This window comes from Limanda limanda, chromosome 17 (assembly GCF_963576545.1).
Source record: "Limanda limanda chromosome 17, fLimLim1.1, whole genome shotgun sequence".
Classification (NCBI taxonomy): domain Eukaryota; kingdom Metazoa; phylum Chordata; class Actinopteri; order Pleuronectiformes; family Pleuronectidae; genus Limanda; species Limanda limanda.
Window position 1 is genome coordinate 15,714,212 of NC_083652.1, and position 24,499 is coordinate 15,738,710.

Sequence of the window (24,499 nt, forward strand, 5' to 3'; positions counted from 1 at the left end):
ATAACACAAATAAGGATGTGGATATAAATTCAGTTTCTTTTCAACATATGTTCATATAAGAATGTGATCAAATTCATCGGTTGTTGATATTTGTACTTTACAGAATACACATTCATTATCATCAGGAATCAAATTGAAGTCGTAAAAATCCACTTCTATGATAAATATCCTTGTTTTAAAGAGTTTTTCTTTCGCTTTATAATCGTTTTTATAAAGTTTTTCAATTCAATTGAATAAATGAATGAATGATGTTTGTGATGCCAATACATAAATCATGAACTCATTAATATGGTGTCTCTCTTTATGATACAATGGGCGGGGTCAAAGGGGAAAGTGGAAACCAATTGGGCAGAGGGTTGTGATTTTTATTTTAAAATGTAAACGTTTCCACAGTGGTGGGTTTTCAGGCGTTTTCTTTTCCTTGCAAACAAACGTGCAATAAAGTCCACAAAGTGAGGTGCGTGTGTGGGGGGGGGGGGGGGTCCATTGCGTTTCGCTGCCCGTTATATTGTGATTGGCGAGGCTTTGAACGTCACCACAGACGTCATCAACACGCGCTTCACAAACATCTTCCTGGATTACGCGACACATCACTACTTTGAACCCAGCGGGCACCCGTTGGATGGGAAGCAAGCGTCGCCCTGGCAACGGAAGGGTCCTCACCGGGTTAGCATCGAGGTTCTCTTCATCTGATCCGAACAAACCTGAGGTTTTTAACACGTCATTTAACGTGTTAATTCACCGACCCCCCCCCCTCGCTGTGATGGCCGTCCGTGATGACCCGTCCGTGTTCCTCCTGACCGTGAACGGACAGATCGAGGGAGCCGACGTGAGTGCCTCCCTGGGGTTAGCTGCTAGCCTAGCCTAGCAGCTAGCATCAGCAGATCATCTTTGTGTTAATCTGATTTGTGTGTCTCGTTGTGCACGTTCATCTCATCTGTTTGTTGTGGTTGTGTCTCAGTTTCCAGAGTACGACAACCTCTACTGCAAATACTGCTTCGTGTACGGACACGACTGGGCCCCGATCTCAGTGAGTAGCCGAGGAAACACCACAATGTGTTTACTGTACAAACTGTGAGAGACTGTTGATGCACTAAACTTTAAATTAGATGTAAATTGTGTAATAAATTGTCCACATCCAGCTACAGGAAACACAAACTTTGTATGTTATACTAATTGTACTCACAGAAGTATTTTGTATGCATATACAGTGAAGTACTATGGTACAGCACCCCTTAGTTTGGTAATAAGAGAAGTCATCTCTAAAAAGAAATACCAATAAATTTAAAATGATCAAATGAGCTCCTTTAACCTATGCAATGACTTTGTAAAGTAACATACTGATGTGTTGTTCTGTTGATTTCACTATTTTCTTACATTTAATTGGCTAAATACCATTTTTTTTCTGATTATGCAATAATGAATATGACTGATGGTCGCAGAAGTCATAAAATAATGAACATACTTATATACATTACTCTAATTTTGTATATGTTTAATCTAATTGTCTCGTTTTTCTCTTCTATTTTTCTCCTTCATTTCCATGCACCTAACGACAATGCTTATTCCGTGTATGTTGAAAACCTACGTGGCGATAAATCTGATTGTCCTTCTCTCTTTTCCCCCAGTGAATGCCAGTAAATCTTTAATGTTATTAATGTTAAGTTTACTAAACTTTTATTTGAGAGTATTAAACCTCAATATGAGTGTGTGAGCACATCAGGGAGTGAGGACGGTCACGTTTACAAAATGAAAACAGATCAATTAACTTCACTTCCATCTGTTCAGGGGTTTAATTTTATTAAAGTTGCTGAGAACGTTTTCAAGTTGCATTAACAGCGTTGCAGTAAAATATGATTGTTAAGTGTAATATAAAGGGAAGGCTCATTAACTCTAATGTAAAGACATCCTCTAATATCCCATAAGGGTTAAAATCAAAACTTTTTAATAATGTCTGAATAATTTAGAGCTTTCCACAGGCCTGCAGCCGCAACAAAAATAATTACTTATAGAAAATATAGCTTAAGGTTATATATCATCTTCTCTCAAAGTGTTTGTGTGTCTGTTTGTGTCTCCAGGGGCTGGAGGAAGGCATCACTCAGATCACCTGTAAAGGCAGCCAGTCGTCACATAAACTCATATGGAACTTCCCACTGGAGACAACTTTTAAGAGCACAAACCCATCAGGATGTAAGCAACACACACACGCACGCACGCACGCACACACGCACACACACAAACTGCACATAACATGTTGGTAGATGTTGTCATTAATTATCCATGGATTGGTTAACACTACTGAGGATCCAGTAAAGGATCCGGGCCCCTATAGAAGTCATATTCTAAAAGTTCCTGTTGATTTCCCAGGGCCTCAGCTGGTGGTGAGTGTGTACGGTCCAGATGTGTTTGGCAACGACGTCGTCCGGGGTTACGGAGCAACACACATCCCTTTCACCTCTGGACAGTCAGTATCCCCTCCACACATTTCATATTAATGATTAACCAAGGTCTTATTTTTTAATAGCGGCTGTGCATTTTGCTTGTTATAACTCACCAGACACACAAGGACCATCCCCATGTTTGTTCCCGAGCCCACATGGAGACTTCAGAAGTTCACCAGGTGAGACGTGTGGACGGTTGTTCAGCTTCCTCTCTGCGTCTCAGCCGCTGTGAAGCTGACTGAGGCACCAGAGTGTTATCAAATATTCAGTGTGTGTCCGTCTCAGGCCTGTTGTGTGAACACGCTACAGCAGTGTGTGATATTTCCAAGCTGCCGTTGCCAATGCATGGAAACACACACACACACACAAAGATACTTACTGGTCCAGGGGTGCACATCTGCATTTGCAATTTAAGCAGCAGCATCGGTAGCACAGTGTGTGTTTTTCCACCTGATCTGGGAAAGTGTGTTTGTGCTCTTTAACTGCTGCACTCTCTGTTAGTGGTATGGACAAGAACATTCACCGATAAAAGAAAGGGAAGTGATTTAGAAGAGCAAGAGCATGATATTTTATGATTGATTGAATACAGATTTATATTTATTTATTAAATTGAATTGATGTATCAGTGATTAAGTCATTATTTTAATCATGGTGTGTATTCTGTACATGATTTACTGTAGAATGACTGACTTCACTTGCTAAAGTCAGTCTAAATCATTTTTTTCCCCTCTCTCGTTTAGCTGGCTGCTGGGACGGCGGCCCGAGTACACAGACCCAAAAGTCGTGGCTCAGGGTGAAGGCAGAGAAGGTTTGTTGTGTTCAAATCTGAATTATTTATATTTGTGGACATTAAGGGTTATGTTTGTAACACTTCTCACCTTCTAAATACAGAAATAGGTCTGCTTTAAGCGTACCTTAACTAGAGCAGACTGATGGCTTTTCTTTTTATATTGTTTCATACATGAAGTTGTTTTAACAGCAAGGTGTATTTCTGTGTTGTAGTGACGCGGGTTCGTTCCCAAGGCTTCGTCAGCGTCTCCTTTCACATCCTCACTAAAGACATGAAGAAACTGGGTTATGACACGGGGCCGTCGAGTCCAGCGAACAAAGGCTCTGATGCGTCCGCCTGGTCGACAGAAGAGCAAACCTACAGGATGTAGGAACACGAGAGACTTTGAGAACTGGTGGCTGTTCATTTTTTTTGGGCCCTAAAGGATCCTTGTCCCCCACGAACACCAAAACACAACCCCCCAACTGTCTGTTTGTAAAGTGCAGTGCCACAGCCACAAGAACGGAAGATGTAAATAACATAAGCGCAAACACCAATGTTTTAAAGGGGACATATTATGAAAATTCCACTTTTGGGTTGCTTCTTCATGTTAATTTGGGTATCTGGCCTGTCTACCGACCCAAAAACTCTGGAAAAAAACAACCCCCCGCGATTTGTTATGGTTCCTCTAAGTCAGAAGTGTTATGCTTGAGTGACTGCGAATGAGCTTCCATATCATTCTCTCGTCACAAGCGAAATGGGAGTCTCTCTTACATGGCCATGGGTGCTGTTTTAAATGATTCTTGTGGTATTTTGACCAAAATATGTTACAGGCATTTCATTAAGAACCATATCAACTTGTGGTAAAATGGGCATAATGTCCCCTTTAAAGTAAAATGTTTAGAAATTAAGAGTGCTAAAGATTTTATTAGATAATTTTTGAATTTAGTCTATTTTTCAAAATATTTGTTTAACTGTTTTTTACTTTTTTAAATAAATGTGGATTCAACACTTGTTTTCGGTTTTCTCAACCTCAAGATCCGTGGAGATTTCAGCTTCCTGATCACCTTTGTACATTTGTGCAAAATAAAGAACAGGACGAAGACACTGGAGTTACAGATCTGAAGTGATACACATTTTATTTTTGAACCAATGCAGCTACAGTTGTCATCATCCAACAGGGGGCGGTGTGCTGCGTTCGTTTGTTTAGATGCCGTTAAAATATCACGGTGACTTTTCCTACAAAACCCATTACACAGAATAATAAGGTATACAGGAGAACAGTATGTTACAATAGTACAAATGATAAATTATATTATACAGTTATAATGCCAACGGGTTGAGCACGTATCCAATAAAAAAAGCAGCCTGCTCCCAGTACTATGAGAAGAGTAAATAGACAGAGGTGAAAAAAGAAGAAAGGAGGCTGTTTATGCATACAAAGACAGTTCATAGGGTCAGTTAGTCCTCTTGATAAAAGCATAGTGAATACATAGTAACACACAGAGGAGCTCGCTACACACAGGCCACATTTTCACTGCACAGTAAAAGTTGTAACCGTGAAACTGCTGCCAGGGATCGAGATAGAATCTAAATGAAGAACTGCAGTGTTGTGACAGTTTGGGAGAGCGTTGAATCTGATCAACACGGTAACAGGTTCGCTTTGTGATCTTTTTTAGTTTTTTCCCACCAATGCATCGATAAAACAATCTTTGACACAACCAGCTGGAGTTAAAATTTAAAAGGTGACGTGTCCTGGCTGGAGTTCATCACAGTCGCATTTCAATACAATACATCTTTAAGCAAATCGGACTTTGCTAAACTCATCAAGCGTTCGGTCTTTTTGATCTTTTTTCTTACGGTTTCCAGCTAAAATTGTTTTGCATATATTTTGTTAGGATTTTAAAACATCTGCTGGTCAGTGTCACATCCATTCGTTCAGGACCCCAAGCATAATAATCACCACAGCCCTCAGCATCAAGAACAAAAAAAAAAACATACACACGGTTGGAGCTGCCCCTCCTTTTTGCCTGAGAGAAATGAAGTTCTGCCTCTAGTGGAAATATCAAGGGTCCTGGTGTAGCTATCAAATCACAGCAGACCAGGAGAGGGCGCCAACCCACACAGAGAAAAGAAAACCCCTCTTCCACAGTAACATTGGCAGTGAAGAACTGAAGAGAGAAGAGTGACCTAAAGGGAAGAAGGGTCTAAAAACACCAGGCGCATAATTCATAAACTGTAGCTGTTCATCAAACCACTTCTCCCAACCTATAGACACAGGGATGCTCCGTTTGCCGTCAGTAAACGGGCCGATAAGTAACAACTGTAACACTTTCTTACACAAGCTCCAAACAAATGGGGGAGGGGGATAAAAGCAGTGAAAATATAAAAATAAAAATGAACAATGGAGTCTCTGCTAGCGTGAGCTCCCTAAACAGAAAAACAAAACGTGTCAGTGAAGTGTGACCCTACTGTTCAAACTACAACGTCCTTGCAAATCACAGTCGCTATGACTTTGGTAACAGTTGTGCTTCTAAGGGAAGAGAATTACAAAAGCATATCCACAGGGTGAGAAAAGCAAAAAAGAACTAGACAGAACGGAGACAAAAGAAGAGAATGAAGATGATACATGGCTTAGCTAGTGCACAGCTCCACAACTCAGAAAGGCTTGGCTAGGAATTTACAACTAATGAGTAATTAACAGAAAGAAAAAAAAAAATGCTTGTTTACAAGACGCGTCTCGCTGCTGCAGGATTCCCGGGCTATGAATACACCGATCCTGGAGCAACCCCAAAGTGTGCGTCTGTGTGTGTGTGTCCAACAGATAATGTTCTTTCAGATAGATTAGCCACAGTAAATCCACTCAGAGGTAAACTGTCTTCAAAATCCTGACTGGCTGACCTTTGAACCCAGACATGTCTTTGCAACCCCTGTTGATATATGGTTGTGCACGTGCTAGCACATACACACACACACACACACACACACACACTTAAGGCTGCAAATGTCTACGTTATCTTTTGTTTTGATTCTTTAGTGACCAATGACAAAACCTGCTCATTAAAAGACACTTGGAAGCTAAACGTTTCTCATGCGCATACACACAAAACCCATCTCTTCCCTTTGACCCTAGAAACAAACTATAACATGGAAAAGCCGTCCCACTGCACGTTCAGACAGTAAAATACTGATGCCATCACAGTTCATGTCATTTTCTCTAAACACACACTGGGTAGAGACACTTAATTTACCGCGTGGCTGTTAGTATCTGAGCATTAACGCAAGGTCACGCACGTACATACACAAAGTTAGCATTTACACATCTTTTCATCTCTTGTCGATGAGTGTTTGTTGTTAATCCTGTGACTCCTGGAGGTCAAAGTTTATGCAAAAGGTCAGGAAAAGTGTCCATGGTGACGGGAAGTGTCCAGACGAGAGTTGAGACCGAGTGGTACCGAGAGTGGAGGCAGTGTGTGAGTGTTGTCGTCCTCTCCGTCGTTTTCGGGGCGAGCCTCCCTCCCTAAGCTAAGGTGTAATGGTGAGCCCAACAGTCGCAGAAAATAAAAAGCAAAAAATTGTGCAAAATCCCTGCTTAGTATCACACACCCATACACACAGAGTATAAACCCATCTCTCATCCTTACTCCAGTGTGCAAGTAAAACCCACTGGTATATACACAGTGTAAAAGTACTGAGATGTGTTCAAACACAAACACACAGACAGACACACACACACCAGCTGACAGGGCTTATAAAAGATTAGCTTTAGTGAAGAGATAAGATCCTGGTATTAGTACAGTTATTCTCCCCCGTCACTCCACAGCAGAAGAAGAGAAGGAGAGGTCCTAAGGGAGGAAGTAAGGGACCGGAGGCAGGTGAGAGAGGAGGACAGAGGAGGAGAGACTGGGCCCTGACGTGCCTCTGTGGAAATAAACTGTAAACACCACTGCTACTCTGTAAGTCTGTAGACAGAAGCAAACTCTTTGTGGTCACCAACATCGTCGTCAGATCAGCATGGAACACTCAGGACTAGGCAGCTTTTAGCACAGAGACAAGGAAACCGGAGAAAGGAGTGTGGTAAGTTAGGAGGAGGCCGGGCCGGGACTATGACCTGGGTAGGAGTTGGTTATAAAGGGATAAATGGGATATAAGACGTCTCCTTGTTCTTTTTGAAGCTTCTTAAGGAGCCAAAAGTGGAAAAGAGAGAGGGAGGAGAGAGGGGTAACTCTGGGGCAAATCGTCCCCCCAGTCACCCCCCTCACAACAGGAAGGGGTTGGTGGTTCCTGTGGGCTGCCCTTGGGGGGGCATGCTCATCAGGGGCTGGGGCATGGACATGGAGGCTTGCATCCCCAAACCTCCCAGAGAGCTGACCCCCATACCGGGCATCGCACGCCCTGCCACAGGGACCATGGTGATTGGCTGGGCCGGCATGGACTCGGGCATGGCGGCGAAGCCCGAGGGCATGGGGCTGACCCGCATCTGGTTGAGGGTGGGGGGGATCGGCTGGCTTACTTGGAAGGGGTTGGCGTGGGCTGCTGCTGCTGCCGCTGGAGCGGCGCCACCTGGAGAACGATAGGTGAGGGACAAAGGAAGAGAGAAGTGAGGTCATGGTATTACACTGCTACATGGAAAACCACAGTAAATAGTATAAGAAGAGATTAAGTAGAAACTTCCCGAGGAGAACTATCTGCAGAAAATAAGTTTGTGTGCTTCTGTCCTTTTATAAAAATTATTAATGACTACCCTCTACTGCCAGAGAGTTAAAGCTTGTACTGACAGGACGAGGTTAGATGGGTGTGTCTGGTTGAGTCTGTTCAGGTCCACACGTGTACGTCCATGTCTCTTAGTTCACTGACTTCACTCCCACGTTCACCAACTCTGTTATCTAATCGCTAAACGTTAATTAGTGTGTTCACTTCTTAACAAATCCATTTTGTACAAAGCTTTAAAACCTATCCATCTTTAAATTGCAGCTGACATATTCTGTTAAAGTGATAAACATTTTTGAATTGAAAAACAACCGTGTGACATTGTCTCTTCCTCTCTCACCTGTCGAAGCCAGGAACGGGTTGACGACCGGCGGGGGCTGGGCTGGTTTGGTCACCAGGGAGTCCAGGTTCACCAGGGCTGCGTTGGGACCCAGGAAGGACTCGGGAGTCTTTCTGGTTGGGTTTGTGTTGATAGATGTGGGCATGTGGTCGAAGAGGTCCAGACTGCCGCTGCTGGCGAGACTGGCTTGGGAGGGAATAGAGGAGGTGATACCTCCATCACCTGCAGAACAGAAACAAGGAAGGAGTGAGCTTCTCCTACAATGGGTGAACCACCGTGAAATGAGGCTGTTATTTTCAAGTGTTGCGCTGCACAACATTTACATGATGTAAAAATGATTGGGTATGTTGAAAGAATGTGAGCCTCTACAATATACATCAGCGATTCTGAGTTAAAGGTGCAATATGTAACTTTGGCCACTAGGGGTCTCTCAATCAAACCAATAACTGAAGACTGAATTTAATGACACCGTGAAGCAGCATCATGGGAGTGGTTTGATTGAAAATCTACCAGATGAGGTAACGTATCAAAGTGTTTATCAACAATATATGTCTAGTTGTGACATTTTAATGAATTGTTACACATTAAAGCTTTCAAAGGGCTAATCTATGTATTATTATTATTACATAATTTTAATTTTATGTCCATTCTTGCAGTCCAACCTTCAGACATCTGAAAGTCTACAAAAAAGTGCTAACCCTCTGTAAACAAATATATGCAGCCACATTTAACGTGAGAAAATGTTGAGTTGGTGCATTACAATGAGCAGGAGGTTCTATTATTAGAGGCAGACAGCCCGGCTGTTCAGAGTCTTTTTTCTTTTGCAGCAGCAGAGATGTTTATTAATGCACACACACGCACACACACACAAGGAAATGTCAAAGATGGAAACTGTCTCCCCAGAACAGGAAGTGATGCGTACCAGAGCCGAAAAAGGGCTCATGATAAAATCAGCCCAGTGTGAATTATTGCCCCATAAATCCTGTGGATTTCAGCCAGAGCTGATTCAAATGTTATCATTTCAACAGCTCGTTCTGGCTGCTTCCTCCACATCACCGACACTCTTTGTCCTCTACACACACAAACACACACACACATATGGTGACAAGGTGAGCTAAAGTTTCAACAGAGGCGTTTTCCTTCCTGGAAAAAGTTAGTGAAGTTGTACGTCTGTGTTTGCGTTCCTTCTCACCTTGTCCTTGACTGTATCAGAGGTGTTTGCGTTGAGTGAAAACACGAGTCTGACATCAATGTCACCCTCCCACGCCCACAGACTTCCAAACCACATGAGAAAAACACCCAAGACGTGGCGTGAAGTGTATTTGAAAGAGGTTCCATTGACTAGATGGCCCAGGTCTCATGATACAGATACAAGCTGCATAGATTGCACCACAGTGATCTGGGACCAGACGAGAGCAAAGCAGCTTCTGTTCCACCACTCATCGTGTTTACAGTTTGCAGTGAACAATGATCAACCATTAGAAAAATACTCCAGTGGTTCTGACACTGTCTTTGCTCAGGTCTGGGCCCATTTACAAACAAAAGACAAGACATGTGTGTGTGTCTGTCTGTGCCTGGCAGCAGAGTTGAATCTGCACATATCGTTACAGACACAGAGAAACCACGAGTCATTAGAGAGACGAAGACAAGGGTGAGTACCAGTGGGGACAGAGGAGGAGGAGCGGAGGCTGTCAAACTCTGAGAAGTCCTCTTTGGACGTACCATTGGATGAATTGAACAGGTCGAAGCCACCTGAAAGAGGACAGACAGCAGACACACACACAGACAGATGGAGACAGACGTATGAATGAGTATGGATATTTTGGTGCACTAACAGACAAATGAGCACAATAAGCATGCCGACATTAGACATCATTCCAGGATAAACTAACTCAAATGCTAAGCTCTTTGGTGGAAGCACAGTTGTGGCGGTGAATTTTGCAAATGCCCTACCAACTGATGGCTGAGGAAAAAACTGGATGGTCACCTGTGTTGGAAGTCTTGGGGCGGGTGGCTGCAGAGCCCCAGGGGTCAGCGGCAGGGGCGGAGTTTGCCCACGGGTCGCTGCTCTTCATGGGTGGGACAGAAGGCGGCACACCCCACGGGTCAACTGGGGCTACTGGTTTAGGGGAAGACCCTATGGTGGTGGGGGGGGAAGAGTTTCAAAGGTGTAAGGGAGTTGCATGAAGTATCAGAAACATTATGTATTATTGGAGACATGGGAAGGAAGGGTAGAGATGAACAAGATGTTATTCTAGCCCCCTTCCCCCTTTGCCACAATGCCACTGAGCCAGTGCAGCAGCATTCCTATTTAACAAAGAGTCACAGTGCTGAGAGCTGCAGGTGCAAGAGCAGAGACCACTCACACACACAGAACTCTGACTCTTTACACAAGTCATTCTCACCAGTGTGAGGGTATCGTATCACGTATTCATTTCAAGTGAGGGTATGTTTACCATACGACTGCCAGGGGTCTGCTGATGCAGCCGCAGCTCCGGCTCCAGCTCCGGCTCCAGCTCCGACTCCGGCTGCTGCTCTGGCCCGAGCTCCAGGACCCCAGGGATCGGCACTGGCTCCAGCCACTGGGACGTCCATCAGATCCAGTAAGGATGACTGTGGCTAGACATAGACATAGAAAGCGGGTAAGAAATATTAGGATACAGGAAAAAGAAAAGGGAAGGAAGGATGCAGACAAGAGGAAAAAGAAGAATGGGATGAATAAAAAAAACTAAGGGAATAGATGAGGGAAAAAAACTATCGGTAAGGACCACAGCACAAACACTGTTCACACAGTAGCGGTGGTCAAGCAGCCCTGTGTGCCAGTCAGTCGGCTATTCGTGCAGAATAATGACGAGTAAACTCTGCAGTCTGCTGCCAGTTAGTGTCTTCATTACTGCTACTGAAGGAACAGACAGGGTCAGGAGCTCGGAGAGACAGGACGGTTAAAGAAGCATGGCAACAATAATGGAATAATTGAGTCACTCTGGTCTCCACATTTGTGTATTTTACCTCTTTCTTCTTTTTGGCCAGTTTTGCTGAACCTGGACCCCCTTTCTTGCTCTCCTCTAAGGCCATCTGAAGTCTCAAGTCATCCCCTCTGCGAATGCGATCCTCCTAAACAACCAGAGTGCTGTTAGCAACAACAGCATGTGCACAACCTCTCCCAGTTTGTCTTCAAAAATATAAATGAGTCTTTCTATGGCACACACTGCATGATATTTCTAGAATGGTGTCACCAAATTATATTTTCTATTCATCCAAATAACCTTATTAATTGCTTTACCAGTACATTTAGCTTATTTGCAAACAATAACATGGTTATTTGTGCAAAAGTATTTGGCTTGAAGATGAACAATATCAGTGGTATTTAATAATTCAGTACTGCTAAGTATCTGTGAGTAACTTCATCGGCCTCCAATTACAGCTGGTTCAAATGCACTGCTGAAATCTTCGTTCCTTATTTTTCTGACTTCAGAAATGTTCACGTAAGTGGGAATCTCACTTGTCTTTTTCATCTTGATAAACCTTTATGCAGCCTGTGAATGTACAGATTCATTGGCAAAGAAAATGTTTATGAAATTGATGTCTATTTACAGAAAAATTACCCAACACAGGCAAAGTATTCTTATGTCGTAGAATTTAATCAATGATAATTACTCTTGCACTGTAATAATAAAATTCAGTCTTCAAATGAGGAAACAACATTCATAACCCAGAAAATATATTCGAATAAAGTGGTTTCTATCCATGAACATATCAATCACAGCCACTCTGTATGACTTAGTAAAATAAAGGTGAAGAATGGATTCTTGCTTAGTCATGTTAGCGTGTGTGTCTGTGTGTGTGCACATGTGTACCTGGTCTGCAGCCTCTCTACTCATGGCGAGAGCGAGTTGCAGCTGTAGCTCCTCCTCTCCGCTGGTCTGAGGTCGGGCCTGCTCCAGCTCTGAGCCTGCATTGGGGGACGTAGCTGAAAAACACATTCAGAGCTTTAAGTTAACATCACTGCCACATGGGTCTCCATCACAGACTGTACAGGTATGTAGACTAGAAATATACAGCTTTTTTTTGTCTGTAAGAGATGACAGGTCCACTCTTCTTATTGGATTATATCAGACCATGAGGCAGCACAAAAATACACAGACACTGCTCGAGGAACACACACACACACTTCTACATTTTCTTCCTGATTTCAATTTAAACTAGGGCACCGAGCAGTACTGTGCGGGCTCAAGCTCTTGCGATCTCGGGACCTGATTGGACCTCCGGGGAGGGGAATAGGGACTGGGCGAAATTTAGTGTATTTTGAATTTAACGATCCATTACTAGTGAGAAAGATAATTATGTACAGTACTAACTAGCTGTTAGCTAGCTAGTTTCTTTCTGGCTCCATAACCATAGCTAGATCATCAAATAATGTTCAAAATATAACAGTATAGACTGATTGATATGCATTTAAAAAGATGCTACTGATTATCTTTATCCAGTGTGTGGGTATGGCTTGTCGCACTCATTTCCGACTTACGGTTGACACACATAAAGAATAGGATGAGGAAAATGAGCAGGCAATTCTTGGCCTTGATTCTGAGTCTGAAATCTCTGGTGCTGAGAACCTAGACTCCGTTCTCCAGCATCAAGCTCTCCTAAATGAAGAAGGCTCCTTTAATGACAAAGAGGACTTTCTTTTCTCATATCTCATCAAAGGAGCCTTCTCCTAAATGAAAAATAAAGAATACGCTATAAAAGAATATAGCAAAGAAACACCCAGCTATGCATGAAATACGATTTTTGACCAATGTTGTGCATTAGAATCGGTTTGCATAGCTTTTGTACTGAAGGGTTAACATATTCAGAGTTATCACCTGAACAACTAAACTCAACAGTGCAGTAAATCGAAAAAGTCCATAAAGGCACCCGAGATGAATGACCAACCGCTTATACATTCCCCGTCGGTACTCGGGTCCTAATAAACATGGTCTAACTCCTTGTGTATACCTAATTTTTCTCTGCTCCAAATAGCAACACAGATCAGTCATGACAAGCTGCAGATGTGGACACTCCCAAACACACACACACACAAGCACAAAATCACACCATGATGACCTTGCACATAATGTCACATCATTTTGGTAGCTATTCTCAATGCGGATGAATACAGAAAGATAAAGGCCACAGTGCCAAAACAAAACAACAACACTGACACATATATGACACAGGGAAACTAGAGATTTATTTCAGTATCTGACACATTGAACTTTGAAAGCTCACATCTGACAAACATCCTCTTTCCTGTCAAGACTTCTGTACGCAGTAGACACCATAAAGGAGTAACAATGAATTTGAAACATCAAATGTTTCCGTGAAGCGAAATGGTTAAAATAATATGTGTGGTTAGATTCAGTTGTGTGACGTGGATCATTCTAACATCTATTGAGGTGGTTGGGTTTTGAAAAGACGGATGTTGCTCAAAACACGACAACCTGGAAACTATCATGGGAACTAGCTGTCGTTGAAAAAGCTTGACCACTAACTTGTTTCATCTTCTGCAAAGTAAACATCTCACAGAATATATATAAAAAAAAAAAAAAAAAAGGAGAAGCTCACCACAGGCTTTAACCAGTCCCAAAAAAAAGCTAACTTTCATCCTCAAACCTGGGTCCTCATCTCATCTCCTTCCTCGTTCTGTGTCTGGGCTCGATGTCTCCGGGGAACGTGACCAGAAGTACCAGGGCTTTAAGATGTGTTTTGTTAGCTGGTTGGACTTCAGCCATGGACTCCTCATAAGCATCATGCCTGCCTTACATAGACAGTGAACGCAGCTGCATCAAAGCCTACAAGGAGACAGTGTATAACCCTGCAGGTTTTGCTTGAATTACATTTACAACAGAATGGGTTCTGTGCAACAGGTTGTACGTTTCTGATGGATGGATTTAGTCGTTCCATCGGAGGGAAAACTTTCCTAGAGCCAAATGCAACAACAAACTAAAAGAGCGTTTGGACAGCAGGTTGTGATCACTGAGCCCAAAGAGAGACCAAACTGGCACACAATAACAAACAGAGCAACACTTAATAGTAGTGAGGCAGAAAGACAAATAAACACAACTCAAAGCCAACTTCAACACACCAGCTTCTTACCCACCACGGTGGGAAAGGACCAAAAGAATCTATCAATTTTTGAGCATACCTTAAATTTCCATCTGCTCAGAGAAAAATGTATAACGCCCCTTTTTCTGAATAATTCTTCTTCAGTCTCCTCCGGTTTCCGTCCTGTACTATGTAATACAGTCTGAACAGAGAGTTTTTGGGAAAGTGAAAAGGGATGATGACCACTAGTGTCATCGGCAGAAGATTTATGTGGTGATAAGCGTGTGCAGGGCTTTTATCCCAGGGTGTCAACCACTAACTACTTCACATTTGCAGACACTCTGTCTCCCGTCTCTCTACAGGAGGAATTAGGTGGCAGATAGAAACCTGGTGAGAGACAGTTTCTCTGAGGAGTTGGACTGTCTCTCATTTTGCAACATTTTGTGGGAGACTTCAGGAGGTTGACTGAGCACTGGTCAGGAGAACGAATGAGGATGAATGATAATAAAATAAATAATGTCCTATGTTTACACTATGTGTGCCGCTTATTGGGGAAAACACACTGCAAAACATACACCGTTTGATTATATTGCTTATGTCAAGTTAAAAAACCTTGAAGGCACAACAGACTGAACTATTTCTACTTTTAGACTGAAATGAAAACAAGTGATCTACAGAAAACCACATCGTACTTGTGTTACTGGGCCCTAGGAAAAGACACATTTATTTAAAGTATTATACTGGTGTTAAATAAATAATGCAGTAAGACAAAGAAAACTAAAGCTTTCAGATTACTAAAAATGACACCTATAGATTATATTAAACTGATTTTAGTGATCAAGATAAGGCAAATGTCAGATCTTTTCAGACCTTTGGATATGGTAGGATAACAACAACAGGCACACTTGCATGGTCACTCATTCACACCCTGTCTGGACAACAATACTCGGAAAAATCGACTGGAATCCCAAAAATCCCCCCTGGCAACGCCCACCGCTGCCGCCTAGCCGGGCCCCTATTGGCCAATCTCCACTTCAGTTTTCTTAACTGAGGATTCAGCTGCTGGAGCTTCCACCTCTGAGCCACACACTCAAACACAAGGTGCATTAAAGAATGAATGCAAAATGAAAGATGAACACATGCTCCATGCAACACAGAAGATTCAAACTAAAACCACTTGTGTTGCATCAGACACACAAAACCCCCCCACACACAGACACACACAAACACCCACACAGCTGTGCACAAAGGACCGGGGGGTCAGAAGGTGGAAGGAAAAGAGGCCATGGTTCATTCTTTCATTTCAACTTCTCCATTCTCACCCTCTCAGCATTATCCCATTTCCTGAATGGGATTTATGTTGCTTTTCAAACCTATCCCTCTCTCATTTCCATCTTTCTTTCAATCTATTCAAACGCTGCTTTTTTTTGTCAGGCTTCCATTAACTCACTCTCTGTTGAGGTAAGTAGAAGAACTGAAGGCATTTGTAGGGACTGAGCTCCTATATTGTTATATTTGCACTTTACTAATACATAAAAAAATTGTACACACTTCAGAAAACATATTTCATGGCTCAGTGTCCATTCATTAAAGACTGCCTTAGTCTGTATACTGGTTTCCAATATGTTGTATCTATTAGTGCTTTAAATACCCGGCTACACTGTCTGTCACTGCACCCCCACACTGTCTGTGCATGACTGAGTTTACCTCTGGAGTTTTCTAGCAGTTGTGGTTATGTGAGTGCATGTATTTGTTTGTGGATGTGTTTGAGGGTCCGGTTCACTTCATACGAGCCACAGTCAGCTGTGCACAGAATAGGAAGTGAAAGCGGCAGTGGCTAGGTTTTGTTGTGAATATTAATGAACCATGTGAAATCTCAGCAGCAGAACTTCTGATTCAGCAGAGAAACACTGAGATTCCTCTGTCATGCGGAAGATAGAGGTTGGGGTGGAACTCTGCTTCCTCTTCTCTCTCTCTGACAGTGTGTGTGTGTGCGCGTGTGTGTGAGAGAGACAGAGATCTAAGGAATGCAGCCCTACTGCAGACTGCAGAGACAGAACAGGGGGAGGGGCAGGTTTCAGGATGTAGGCCAAAGTTACACCAAGTGGGACACAATAATAATGGAGCATACTGTTTAAAATCATTGCAGTTACTACAAGCCAGTACTCACAGCCATGGTAGGAGGCAGGTGAGCCCTCTGACCGGCCGTACTCTTCGCTGTAAGAAGTGGAGAGGTTGGGCTGGGATGAACCTCGGCCAAAACCCATCTGACTGCCTCCTGTGGACACCTGGGCCATGCGCTCTTTGGTCTTCAAAGCCTGAGACCTACCAGAGCCAAAAGAAAAACAGAACAGCATATAAGACGACATCTTCACTCATATATCAAGATTCTTATTATCGTTGGAAGAGCATCCAAAATAACAAAATAAGCAAGAGGTGCAAAAGACTGATTAATCTCAAATGGGTTTGATTCTTAAATATCAGAACAAAATCATTATTAAAAATGAATCACGCTGTCAAAGACATAATGAAGCCTCTGCCCAAGGCTAGTTAGTCAAGCAGTCTAATTATGGAACGTGCTACGCCCTAAAATTTGCAAAAATGTCCTCTGTGTGCCTGTGGAAGGTTTAGATAAATAGCAATACCTTACAACTGCCTAGACAAAAGCTGGAATTACCATTACAACTCCACAAACATGGCGTGTGCAGAGAACTCGGCTTTATGTCAATACATCATAATCTAAACTAGGCTATGAACAAGAACTATTGAATTATTGGTGTAATTGGAATATACAGGTTTGGTCGAACTTGCTGAGTTTCACATTCAGATCTGAGATCAGCAGTCTTCTAAAATGGCCTCTTAAATATTTATGATTTGAAATGTTAGTAACAGTAACAACAAATGTCTGAGGCGGAAAGTCTATTACTGGCATAACCCCTCCTGTAGTATAATCAGGTATGACTTACGGTAAAAGTTAATTCGGCAGCAGAGGCACCAGCCGGTAAAACTGTGTTTAACCAAACACTCTCATACAGGCACCGGCCAATCAAATTATATCAAATACAGGTCTGTCTGTCATTAGATCTAAATGAGCCTAGAAAGAGGATGTAGACAGATTGTGAATCTGGTGTGTGTAAATCTGTGTGCTTCTCTTTTGGATTACACTGACAGCTAGCATGACACATAGGTGTGTACCGGGTTTGATTTCACCATCACCAAGCGACAGGCACACCTGCTCCAAGCATCCTGTGTAATGCTCCATCACAAAATCACTCCACCTTCGAGTAACAAAAGCCGACTACTACTAAGATCTTAACCTGTTTTATATGAGATTTGATTGAAGTCTTTACCTTTCTCCTTTGAGGCGCTCCTCGTCTTTGAGGAGGACCACCAGCTGCTTGCTCTTCTCCCGGACATTGATGCCCTGGTCTTTGCCGTCCCTGTCAATGTACTGGAAGTCCTTCAGAGTCTGGATGGCAAAGATGTTCTCTTTGCACTGCAGCGCCACCCGCTCCGAGCCCGTCTTGATCAGGTAGTCCAGCAGAGTGAGCGCCTTGTAGACGTGGCGCCAGTTCTTGCCGTGGTCGTTGAGCCGTTTCCAGATCATGCTCATGATCTCGCTGAAGGCCACCACGTTGTAGGTGAGGTCTGCGATCTCGGACATGAGAGAAGACGACGGGCCCCAGGGGTCGTTGGAGGTGGACTCTCTCACTTTCTTCTCTGCATCAGAGTAGTTGTTCACCATGTTCTTCATCTGCCGGCGGATGGTGGAGCTCGGCATGGTGGCGGCGGAGATGGGACAAACAGGGGGGGGGGGAAATGAACACTCTCACACAGGAGAGGAGATAGAATTGGGTGACGGGCTGCTAACTCACAAACACGCAGGATGTGAATTGGCGTGCCTGTGTTGTGTGTCCTTGTGTCTCTGTCCTATCTTCCAGCACAGCAGCAGAGTGTTTGTGTAAATCTTCTTGTCTACAGGTGTGATTGTTTATGAGGCTCTTCCAGGCCAGTGCAGTGTTCCTGAGTCCTCCAGAACAACGTCTGTTAAAACCATCTCCACACATACAGCGCTGGCTGTACACATGACCACGCCATCACCTGGGACCAACAGAGAAACAGACAAACAGCAGGTTAGCGAAAAGGAGGTAAAATTATATTACATTAAACCCACACAGTAAGTACAGCAACACTTTGAGCCCTTCCTCATTCAAATCAGATTCTTACCACTTGGTATTTCTTTGAGACTATCCAATGCTTCTCTGAAAATAAATTAACTTTTAAATAAAAAAAATGAAAATAATAATTTTAACTTTAAAGTGTGGGACTGCTAAGAGAGGTTTTCTTGTCAGTCACGGGTGAAATCCAAGTCAGATACTGACAATGCAATTCAAATGAGAAATGATTTGTGTTCAAAGAAACAGCTGTAGTGTCTTCCTTTTTGAAACTACACAAAAAAATGTGTTTGATACTTTCCTAAGTAATTTCCGTGCCTCCTTCATATTATGACAAGGCGGGGGTGGTGTGAATGGTGTTTCCCTCTTTTGTTATCTCACTTGAGTTTACAGTAACTTGACTCAATCGCAAATTACAAGGTAGAGTGTTATGAATGAATAGCGTAGGTCGGGTTTGTGTGGCCGTGCTATTCCTACTCAGAAAGCCTCAGGTGGTGAAGAAGCTCACTGGGTGGGCTGGAAGGGCATGAGGTGGCAGCACAGATAAACACAAGGCAGTCAAGAGAAAGCACAATATAATTTGGGACCAATCACAGAACCTTTGTGATGAAAAAGCATAACGTTAACCTACATAATTTCTGTCTTACAAGTGTTACTCAAACACAGTACTGAAAATATTATCAAAAATCCGTTTCAGCATGTTTTTAAAGAGAGTCAGAGACCATAATGAGCCTTTATCTATGCATCAGTTTTAACATTCAGTCGACTGTTTGAGGGCAACAGAGAAAAATAAGTGAGTAAAAATGTGTTTCCACCCTTTGGTGGGTGGTAGAGGAGATTTCCAGTCCGATGATGACGAGAGGAGCAACTGATGACTCTTATGTCCTGTTTCTAACAGAAGACCAGCTACTAATCACTTCCTTACTGACACACACGGTTTCGAAAGTGTGTGGGCCCCAACATTTCGAAGTTCCCGAAACAAAAATACGTAAATATGTAATATTAAGTTGCGCAACACAAATTTACCATACATGGTTCCTCTGTTTACGCAGCTGTCCCCTTGAACTTAAGTGATATCGGCCTCTTGGAAATAAAAATCGATGCCACTGAAATACAATACTATTCAGTTTGGGCTTTGCTGCTAAACGTGCCACAGCTTGATCATTTAGAAAGATTAGTCCAGGGGCTGATCTACTTCTATCCAGAGCAAATCTGTTGAGCAAACACACACATCGGCCGCCGCTGTCATGCACCACATCAGCAGATTAAAAGACATTCCCACGGCAAAGTTACCTAATCTCATTTAAACTGTTGTTCGGTGATAAACATCAGCTCGAGTTTTCTGAGATCTGTCAGGGCCAAGTGCTTTTCTATCAGGGGAGACCAATGAGGACTTGTCCTGCTCAGTCATCTGATCCCAGCACCGGGCGTGCACCGACATGCCCTTAAACCAAGCACTTTCGTGAACAGGGGAAATGTTTTTACAGCGATTGGTTGTCTGTGCAGTTATATAAATGTGTTCAATAGAACAGGATTTTCTTAATTTTCAAGTTAGCGTGTATTTCCTTGCATTTGTATGCATCTGTTTGAGGGAGCTTCCTGCTTAGCAGTGCCATGGAAGGACAGCTGGGGGGGATGAGGGTGAGGAAACGGGTAGGAGGTTGTGTGTGTGTGTGTGTTTGTGAGAGGGTAAGAAAACAACTTGGCACATCCCGTAAATTCACTTAACGCCAGTGAAATGTGATTCCTGTGGAGCACCCCCCCCTCTTCTAAACGTTCCCTCGTCACCCTCCTCCTCACCCTGCATCCGAATGAATACAGCTCAGACCTAATGACACATCTGCTGTTATAATCACCTATTCACCCAAGGCAGACAGGAAGAAGAGAGGAGAGTCTGTCTTGTCCATTCCACCCCCCCGCACCCCGGAACAACCTCCACCAAAAGATACTGCCGGCCCGCCTTCCTTCAGTCCTGCTTTGCTTAGAGATTGCACAAGCCTCAAGTTCAAGAGAAGATGCCACATATACAATTTGTGTTTGTGTGTATTTGCAAATACATATTAATGTGTCAATGCGGATTCAATATGACTGAGACCATCATCACTCATGTCAAACTGCCAGAAGGCCAAGTAGAGTAGGAGGGCGAACAGAAAATCCAGTGTCTGACATGATGAACTCAATGCACCTGCGGTGTGGTGCCACTCTTTCTTTCTTTCCCTCCGTCTCACTTCCCTGTACAGATCTATCTGACACAATCAAGAGTTTGAAGAACTTTGAGAAGTCTTGTGGCTGAGAGATATTATACGACACATTTCTCTACTTGCATATGTTGTGAAAAAAGACTGCCTCTCGTCAATATTGGATTTAAATTGGATTAATATGGATTTCCTCTAGATCCTCTTCACCTACCCAGAGCCATCCTCCACCCAGGCCCAACAGTCCTTGAATTCAACCGGAACCAGATTGCACACACTGATAGAAATCAGTGAAAATGTCAAACTATCTCTAAATGTTTAAATTCCTGGATCCACACAAAAATCTAACAGACATTCTGCATCCTTCCACCTTTTTTTGTGAAGCTCCGGATTCTTGTTTTTGTATAATCCTGCATATAAACAAATCAACCAACAAACTAACAGAGAGGAGTAATAACCTCCTTGAAGGAGGTAAAAACTGCAACAACAGGCCACACATGCATCTGTTGTTCCCAAAGAGGCCTAATTAAAAGTCATGCAGGGTTTTTTGAATGAGGACAACGACTGAACGTGACCTTGTAAATAGATGTTGTAGCAAAACATTAACCACACCACATCCACAGTGGACAACACAGGGGTAAAGACAGAAAAGTCAAGTCAAGGCTCTCTGGGTTTGTTTTAACCATATGAGATACTTGTGAACTCACTGGTAACACTATTATCGGATCTAACCCATGTGGAGTGGAAGAAAAAACGTCCAAAAAGTAAACATGACCATTTCAAATATCATTTGATATGGTCACGTTTACATTTTCAAAGAAAAATGAGATGGAGACATTGATGTCTGCGGCAAAAGGGCATGAACTTTGTTTGATAGATATCGCTTTGCTGTCCGTGCAGCTGCGATGTAGTAGGGACTTAAAAAAGAAAAGGCCAAAACTTGTAGAGAGGCAAATATTGAAATTAATAGTCCATCAAGAAGGAAGTGAACATGAACTGTCTGATGCAAGATCACAGATTGTATCTTGTGTGTTTACACGTGGGAGTACGTGCATGTGTGCGTCTTGGCAACACCTAGGTCAGTTGTAATTGGCATTAGGGTTGGAGAGGCATTGCTCTGAGAACAGGTCTACCTTGCCTGGCCCACACAGCGAGAGTAAAGCTGATCTGGAGATAGACGGCTTGCATAACCAGGCTCGTGTGTTGTGTGAATGTGTGTGTGTGTGAGAGAGAACACTGTGTGTTAAGACACCTGGGAACGAGTCTGCCAAAGTGTGACAACAAGTCGCCCAGCCGGTTTTTTAAACAACCCTTTAAACAATCCATTTACTTATTTTCAGGTGAATTCAGGTTCATCCACAGGTAACTCGTTAACCACATTTAATCCTCAACTATTCGAGGATAAAGCACCTAAGGGCCAAACTAGGATTCAAATCAAGTCGAGCCCGCGGATGATCAATCCACTGTGGCATGTTCCAAAAGACCCACGGGACTTTAAGTGTACGTGTGTTGTGTGATGAGCGGTGATATTGAAAATCAATGTAGAAAAGACAGGAGGGGAATCCACCTTCTGATCTGCATGTCGCTGCGCCTTTTGTCCTGCCAGGCTGGCCAAGATGTTTTTTAAACCATCCGGTTACTTCCTTTTCAGGTTAATTTGTGTTTATCCACAAGCAGTCAGGAATAGTCAACTATTCGAGCCTTAAGCAGAAACTCAGAATCAAATCAAACCCACAGATGATCAATCCAATAGAAAAGGTTCCACAGGACCTCAAGTGACTCTCAGTGTGATGAGCAATGAGGATAAGACAGGAAGGGACACCACCTTCGGATATGCATGTCACCCCCCAGCCTTTTGTCCTCCCAGTCCGGCCCCGGGGAGACAAAGACAAGTCGGGGACGGGAGGAGGACGGTGATGATGCGTCTGTCACCCACTGGGACTGACTGATCACCCGGACAATAGACAAAGCCCTGCCCCGATCACCCAGCCACGTTTAAACGAGCCAAGCCGAGCCGTGACAAATAAAATAAAAGGATTCAAATCTCTACAATAGCCCATAAAATAAATAAACTCTGCCACTGATCATTTCTCTTTCAGCAGCGGGGCGTGTAAACAGACCAGCGCCCACACCGGGAAGAATGTCTAAGTTTCCCCGGGATTGACTCACTGAAGTGCGGGTTAAAACCTGCTCCATCTCAGTGTGGAGCCTGGAGGCAAGATGTGCGTCAACTCAAAACAAATCAAACCTTTCATTGAAGAAGCAAAACAAACACACAAATCACAGCGTTTCCCTGAATCTGACATCACTGCTAGCATGGAAGCTAACGTAGCTTCAGCTAATACAAACGCCCCGTGCTTGATAAGACGTCTCAGCCCTATTTTAAAAACAACATTCGTTAAATAATACAGTTTTTTTAAATTGTGTATTAAACTCTGGATGTACCGCTAGCAGGAGATGCACAGTACCTCGGGTGGAGCAGCTAGCGCTAGCGAGTTCAGAGCAAACTTGTTGTATGTGTTGTTAGCTAGCACAATACGCTAGCATGTCGGTTTTTAATTTTTGCGCTTAAAAAAAGTAATAACCTCGACTTTTAAATTGTTCAAGCTGAGTGTCCTAATCCACTCGGTTTACCCGCCGATTTGAATACTAGCGCCGGGGAGATACAGCCACTGACTCGGGCTAATTCCTGGCTAAACTTGGGCTTTGGAAAAAAAAAAAGTTGGCGATGCTAGCTAGCGATGGGGGGGGTTTTAGCCTTCCACACACACCGGGAGGAGTTCGGCTACGAGCACAACTGTTGATCGCTGCTGGTCGTGACAGTTTAACGGGTCCACAGCCGCCTCTTTACCGGGGATACACAACCAACCCGACCGGCTAAACAAGTGCACTTTCACCGCTGAGATAGCCGTGTAGCATGCTAGGCTAGTTAGCTGTAGCCAAGACGGGTGCTCGGTGGAGACATCACCAGAGAAAACTGGATTACAGGACACTCTGGAGAAGAAGAAGAAGGAGAAAAAACACACAAACAACTCGATCGTCTCGATACCCCCACACGCAAAAAGACCCTCACCGTGTCTTCCGTCAGCTTCCGCTTTTAGTCCCGGGGATTTAAACCCATACACGAGCTAACACCGGATCCGAGGAGCGACCCAAAGCGGGAGGCAGATCACTTATTCCGGCGTCCGAGGAGCTTGTTGCACCTCCGCCTTTAGCCGTGTGTTGCTAATGCTAAGCCAGCTAAAGCCAAGGCTACACGTATCTCCTCCTCCTCCTCCTCCAGAACATGGCGGGCACAGTGGGAGGAGGGGGGGGGGGGTGGAGGCTGGGAAGGGTGTGACCCCGGGCGGCTTGCTTGGGCTGGTCTAAGGGGGCAACGCCCCCCCCCCACACACACCTCTCTCCCCTCCCTGCTGAAATGTTTTTTAAAAATGATGACCACCCTCAACAAGTTTCCCCACACGTAACGGGCCGGTTTCCCTGATACTTACCCTCGTTATAGTTTTTCTCTTACAGGAATGCCATGTGGGCATCTGGGTGAACAATGTCTGATTTTAAAGCTCAGCCTCTTTTGTGTTGTTCTGTGACTGAGACTGACTGAACAGCCCTCTCAGGTTAATCAGGTTCCTCTCAGGAAACTGTGTGTGTGATTGTTTTATTTCCTTTGAGCATGGCATGACTGTATTAAAGCCAAGAAAGCCTCCAGTGTGTGTGTTTGTGTATGTGTACTTTATGGCCTCTTTAGGACTTTCCCAGTCTTTTTCAAGACCAGTAGACCTCATGGG

General features: G+C 43.6%; 2 protein-coding genes across 3 annotated transcripts; one reads left to right on the forward strand and one right to left on the reverse strand.

The window, feature by feature from the left end:
• Positions 1 to 624: 624 nt before the first annotated feature.
• b9d1 (B9 protein domain 1) lies at positions 625 to 4,121 on the forward strand. The gene is made up of 7 exons (XM_061090425.1): positions 625 to 829; positions 962 to 1,030; positions 2,079 to 2,190; positions 2,368 to 2,464; positions 2,558 to 2,620; positions 3,182 to 3,249; positions 3,444 to 4,121. Exons 1-7 carry the CDS (start codon positions 764 to 766, stop codon positions 3,599 to 3,601), a joined length of 633 nt encoding a protein of 210 aa, XP_060946408.1. The 5' UTR covers positions 625 to 763; the 3' UTR covers positions 3,602 to 4,121.
• A 202-nt stretch (positions 4,122 to 4,323) lies between these two features.
• On the reverse strand, positions 4,324 to 23,988 carry epn2 (epsin 2). 2 transcript variants are annotated; one of them, XM_061089910.1, is made up of 10 exons: positions 23,788 to 23,988; positions 17,695 to 18,445; positions 16,515 to 16,669; positions 12,118 to 12,230; positions 11,270 to 11,374; positions 10,717 to 10,879; positions 10,248 to 10,397; positions 9,983 to 10,012; positions 8,261 to 8,482; positions 4,324 to 7,773 (listed from the first exon to the last, which is right to left on the reverse strand). In XM_061089910.1, the coding sequence occupies exons 2-10, from the start codon at positions 18,123 to 18,125 to the stop codon at positions 7,469 to 7,471; spliced, it is 1,674 nt and encodes a 557-aa protein (XP_060945893.1). In that variant the 5' UTR covers positions 18,126 to 18,445; positions 23,788 to 23,988; the 3' UTR covers positions 4,324 to 7,468. The 2 variants fall into 2 exon arrangements, with proteins under 2 accessions (XP_060945893.1, XP_060945892.1); XM_061089909.1 differs by having other exon boundaries at positions 9,920 to 10,012.
• Between the last annotated feature and the right edge of the window lie 511 nt (positions 23,989 to 24,499).

Excerpts from the sequence above, each read along its gene's own strand:
- b9d1 (XM_061090425.1), top strand. The coding sequence starts at position 764 with ATGGCCGTCCGTGATGACCCGTCCGTGTTCCTCCTGACCGTGAACGGA. Across the intron at positions 1,031-2,078 it reads ACGACTGGGCCCCGATCTCA|GGGCTGGAGGAAGGCATCAC; the intron begins GTGAGTAGCCGA and ends TTGTGTCTCCAG. Across the intron at positions 3,250-3,443 it reads TCAGGGTGAAGGCAGAGAAG|TGACGCGGGTTCGTTCCCAA; the intron begins GTTTGTTGTGTT and ends TCTGTGTTGTAG.
- epn2 (XM_061089909.1), bottom strand. The coding sequence starts at position 18,125 with ATGCCGAGCTCCACCATCCGCCGGCAGATGAAGAACATGGTGAACAAC. Across the intron at positions 8,483-9,919 it reads CTCCTCCTCTGTCCCCACTG|GTGATGGAGGTATCACCTCC; the intron begins GTACTCACCCTT and ends TCTGTTCTGCAG. Across the intron at positions 7,774-8,260 it reads CCCGTTCCTGGCTTCGACAG|GTGGCGCCGCTCCAGCGGCA; the intron begins GTGAGAGAGGAA and ends ATCGTTCTCCAG.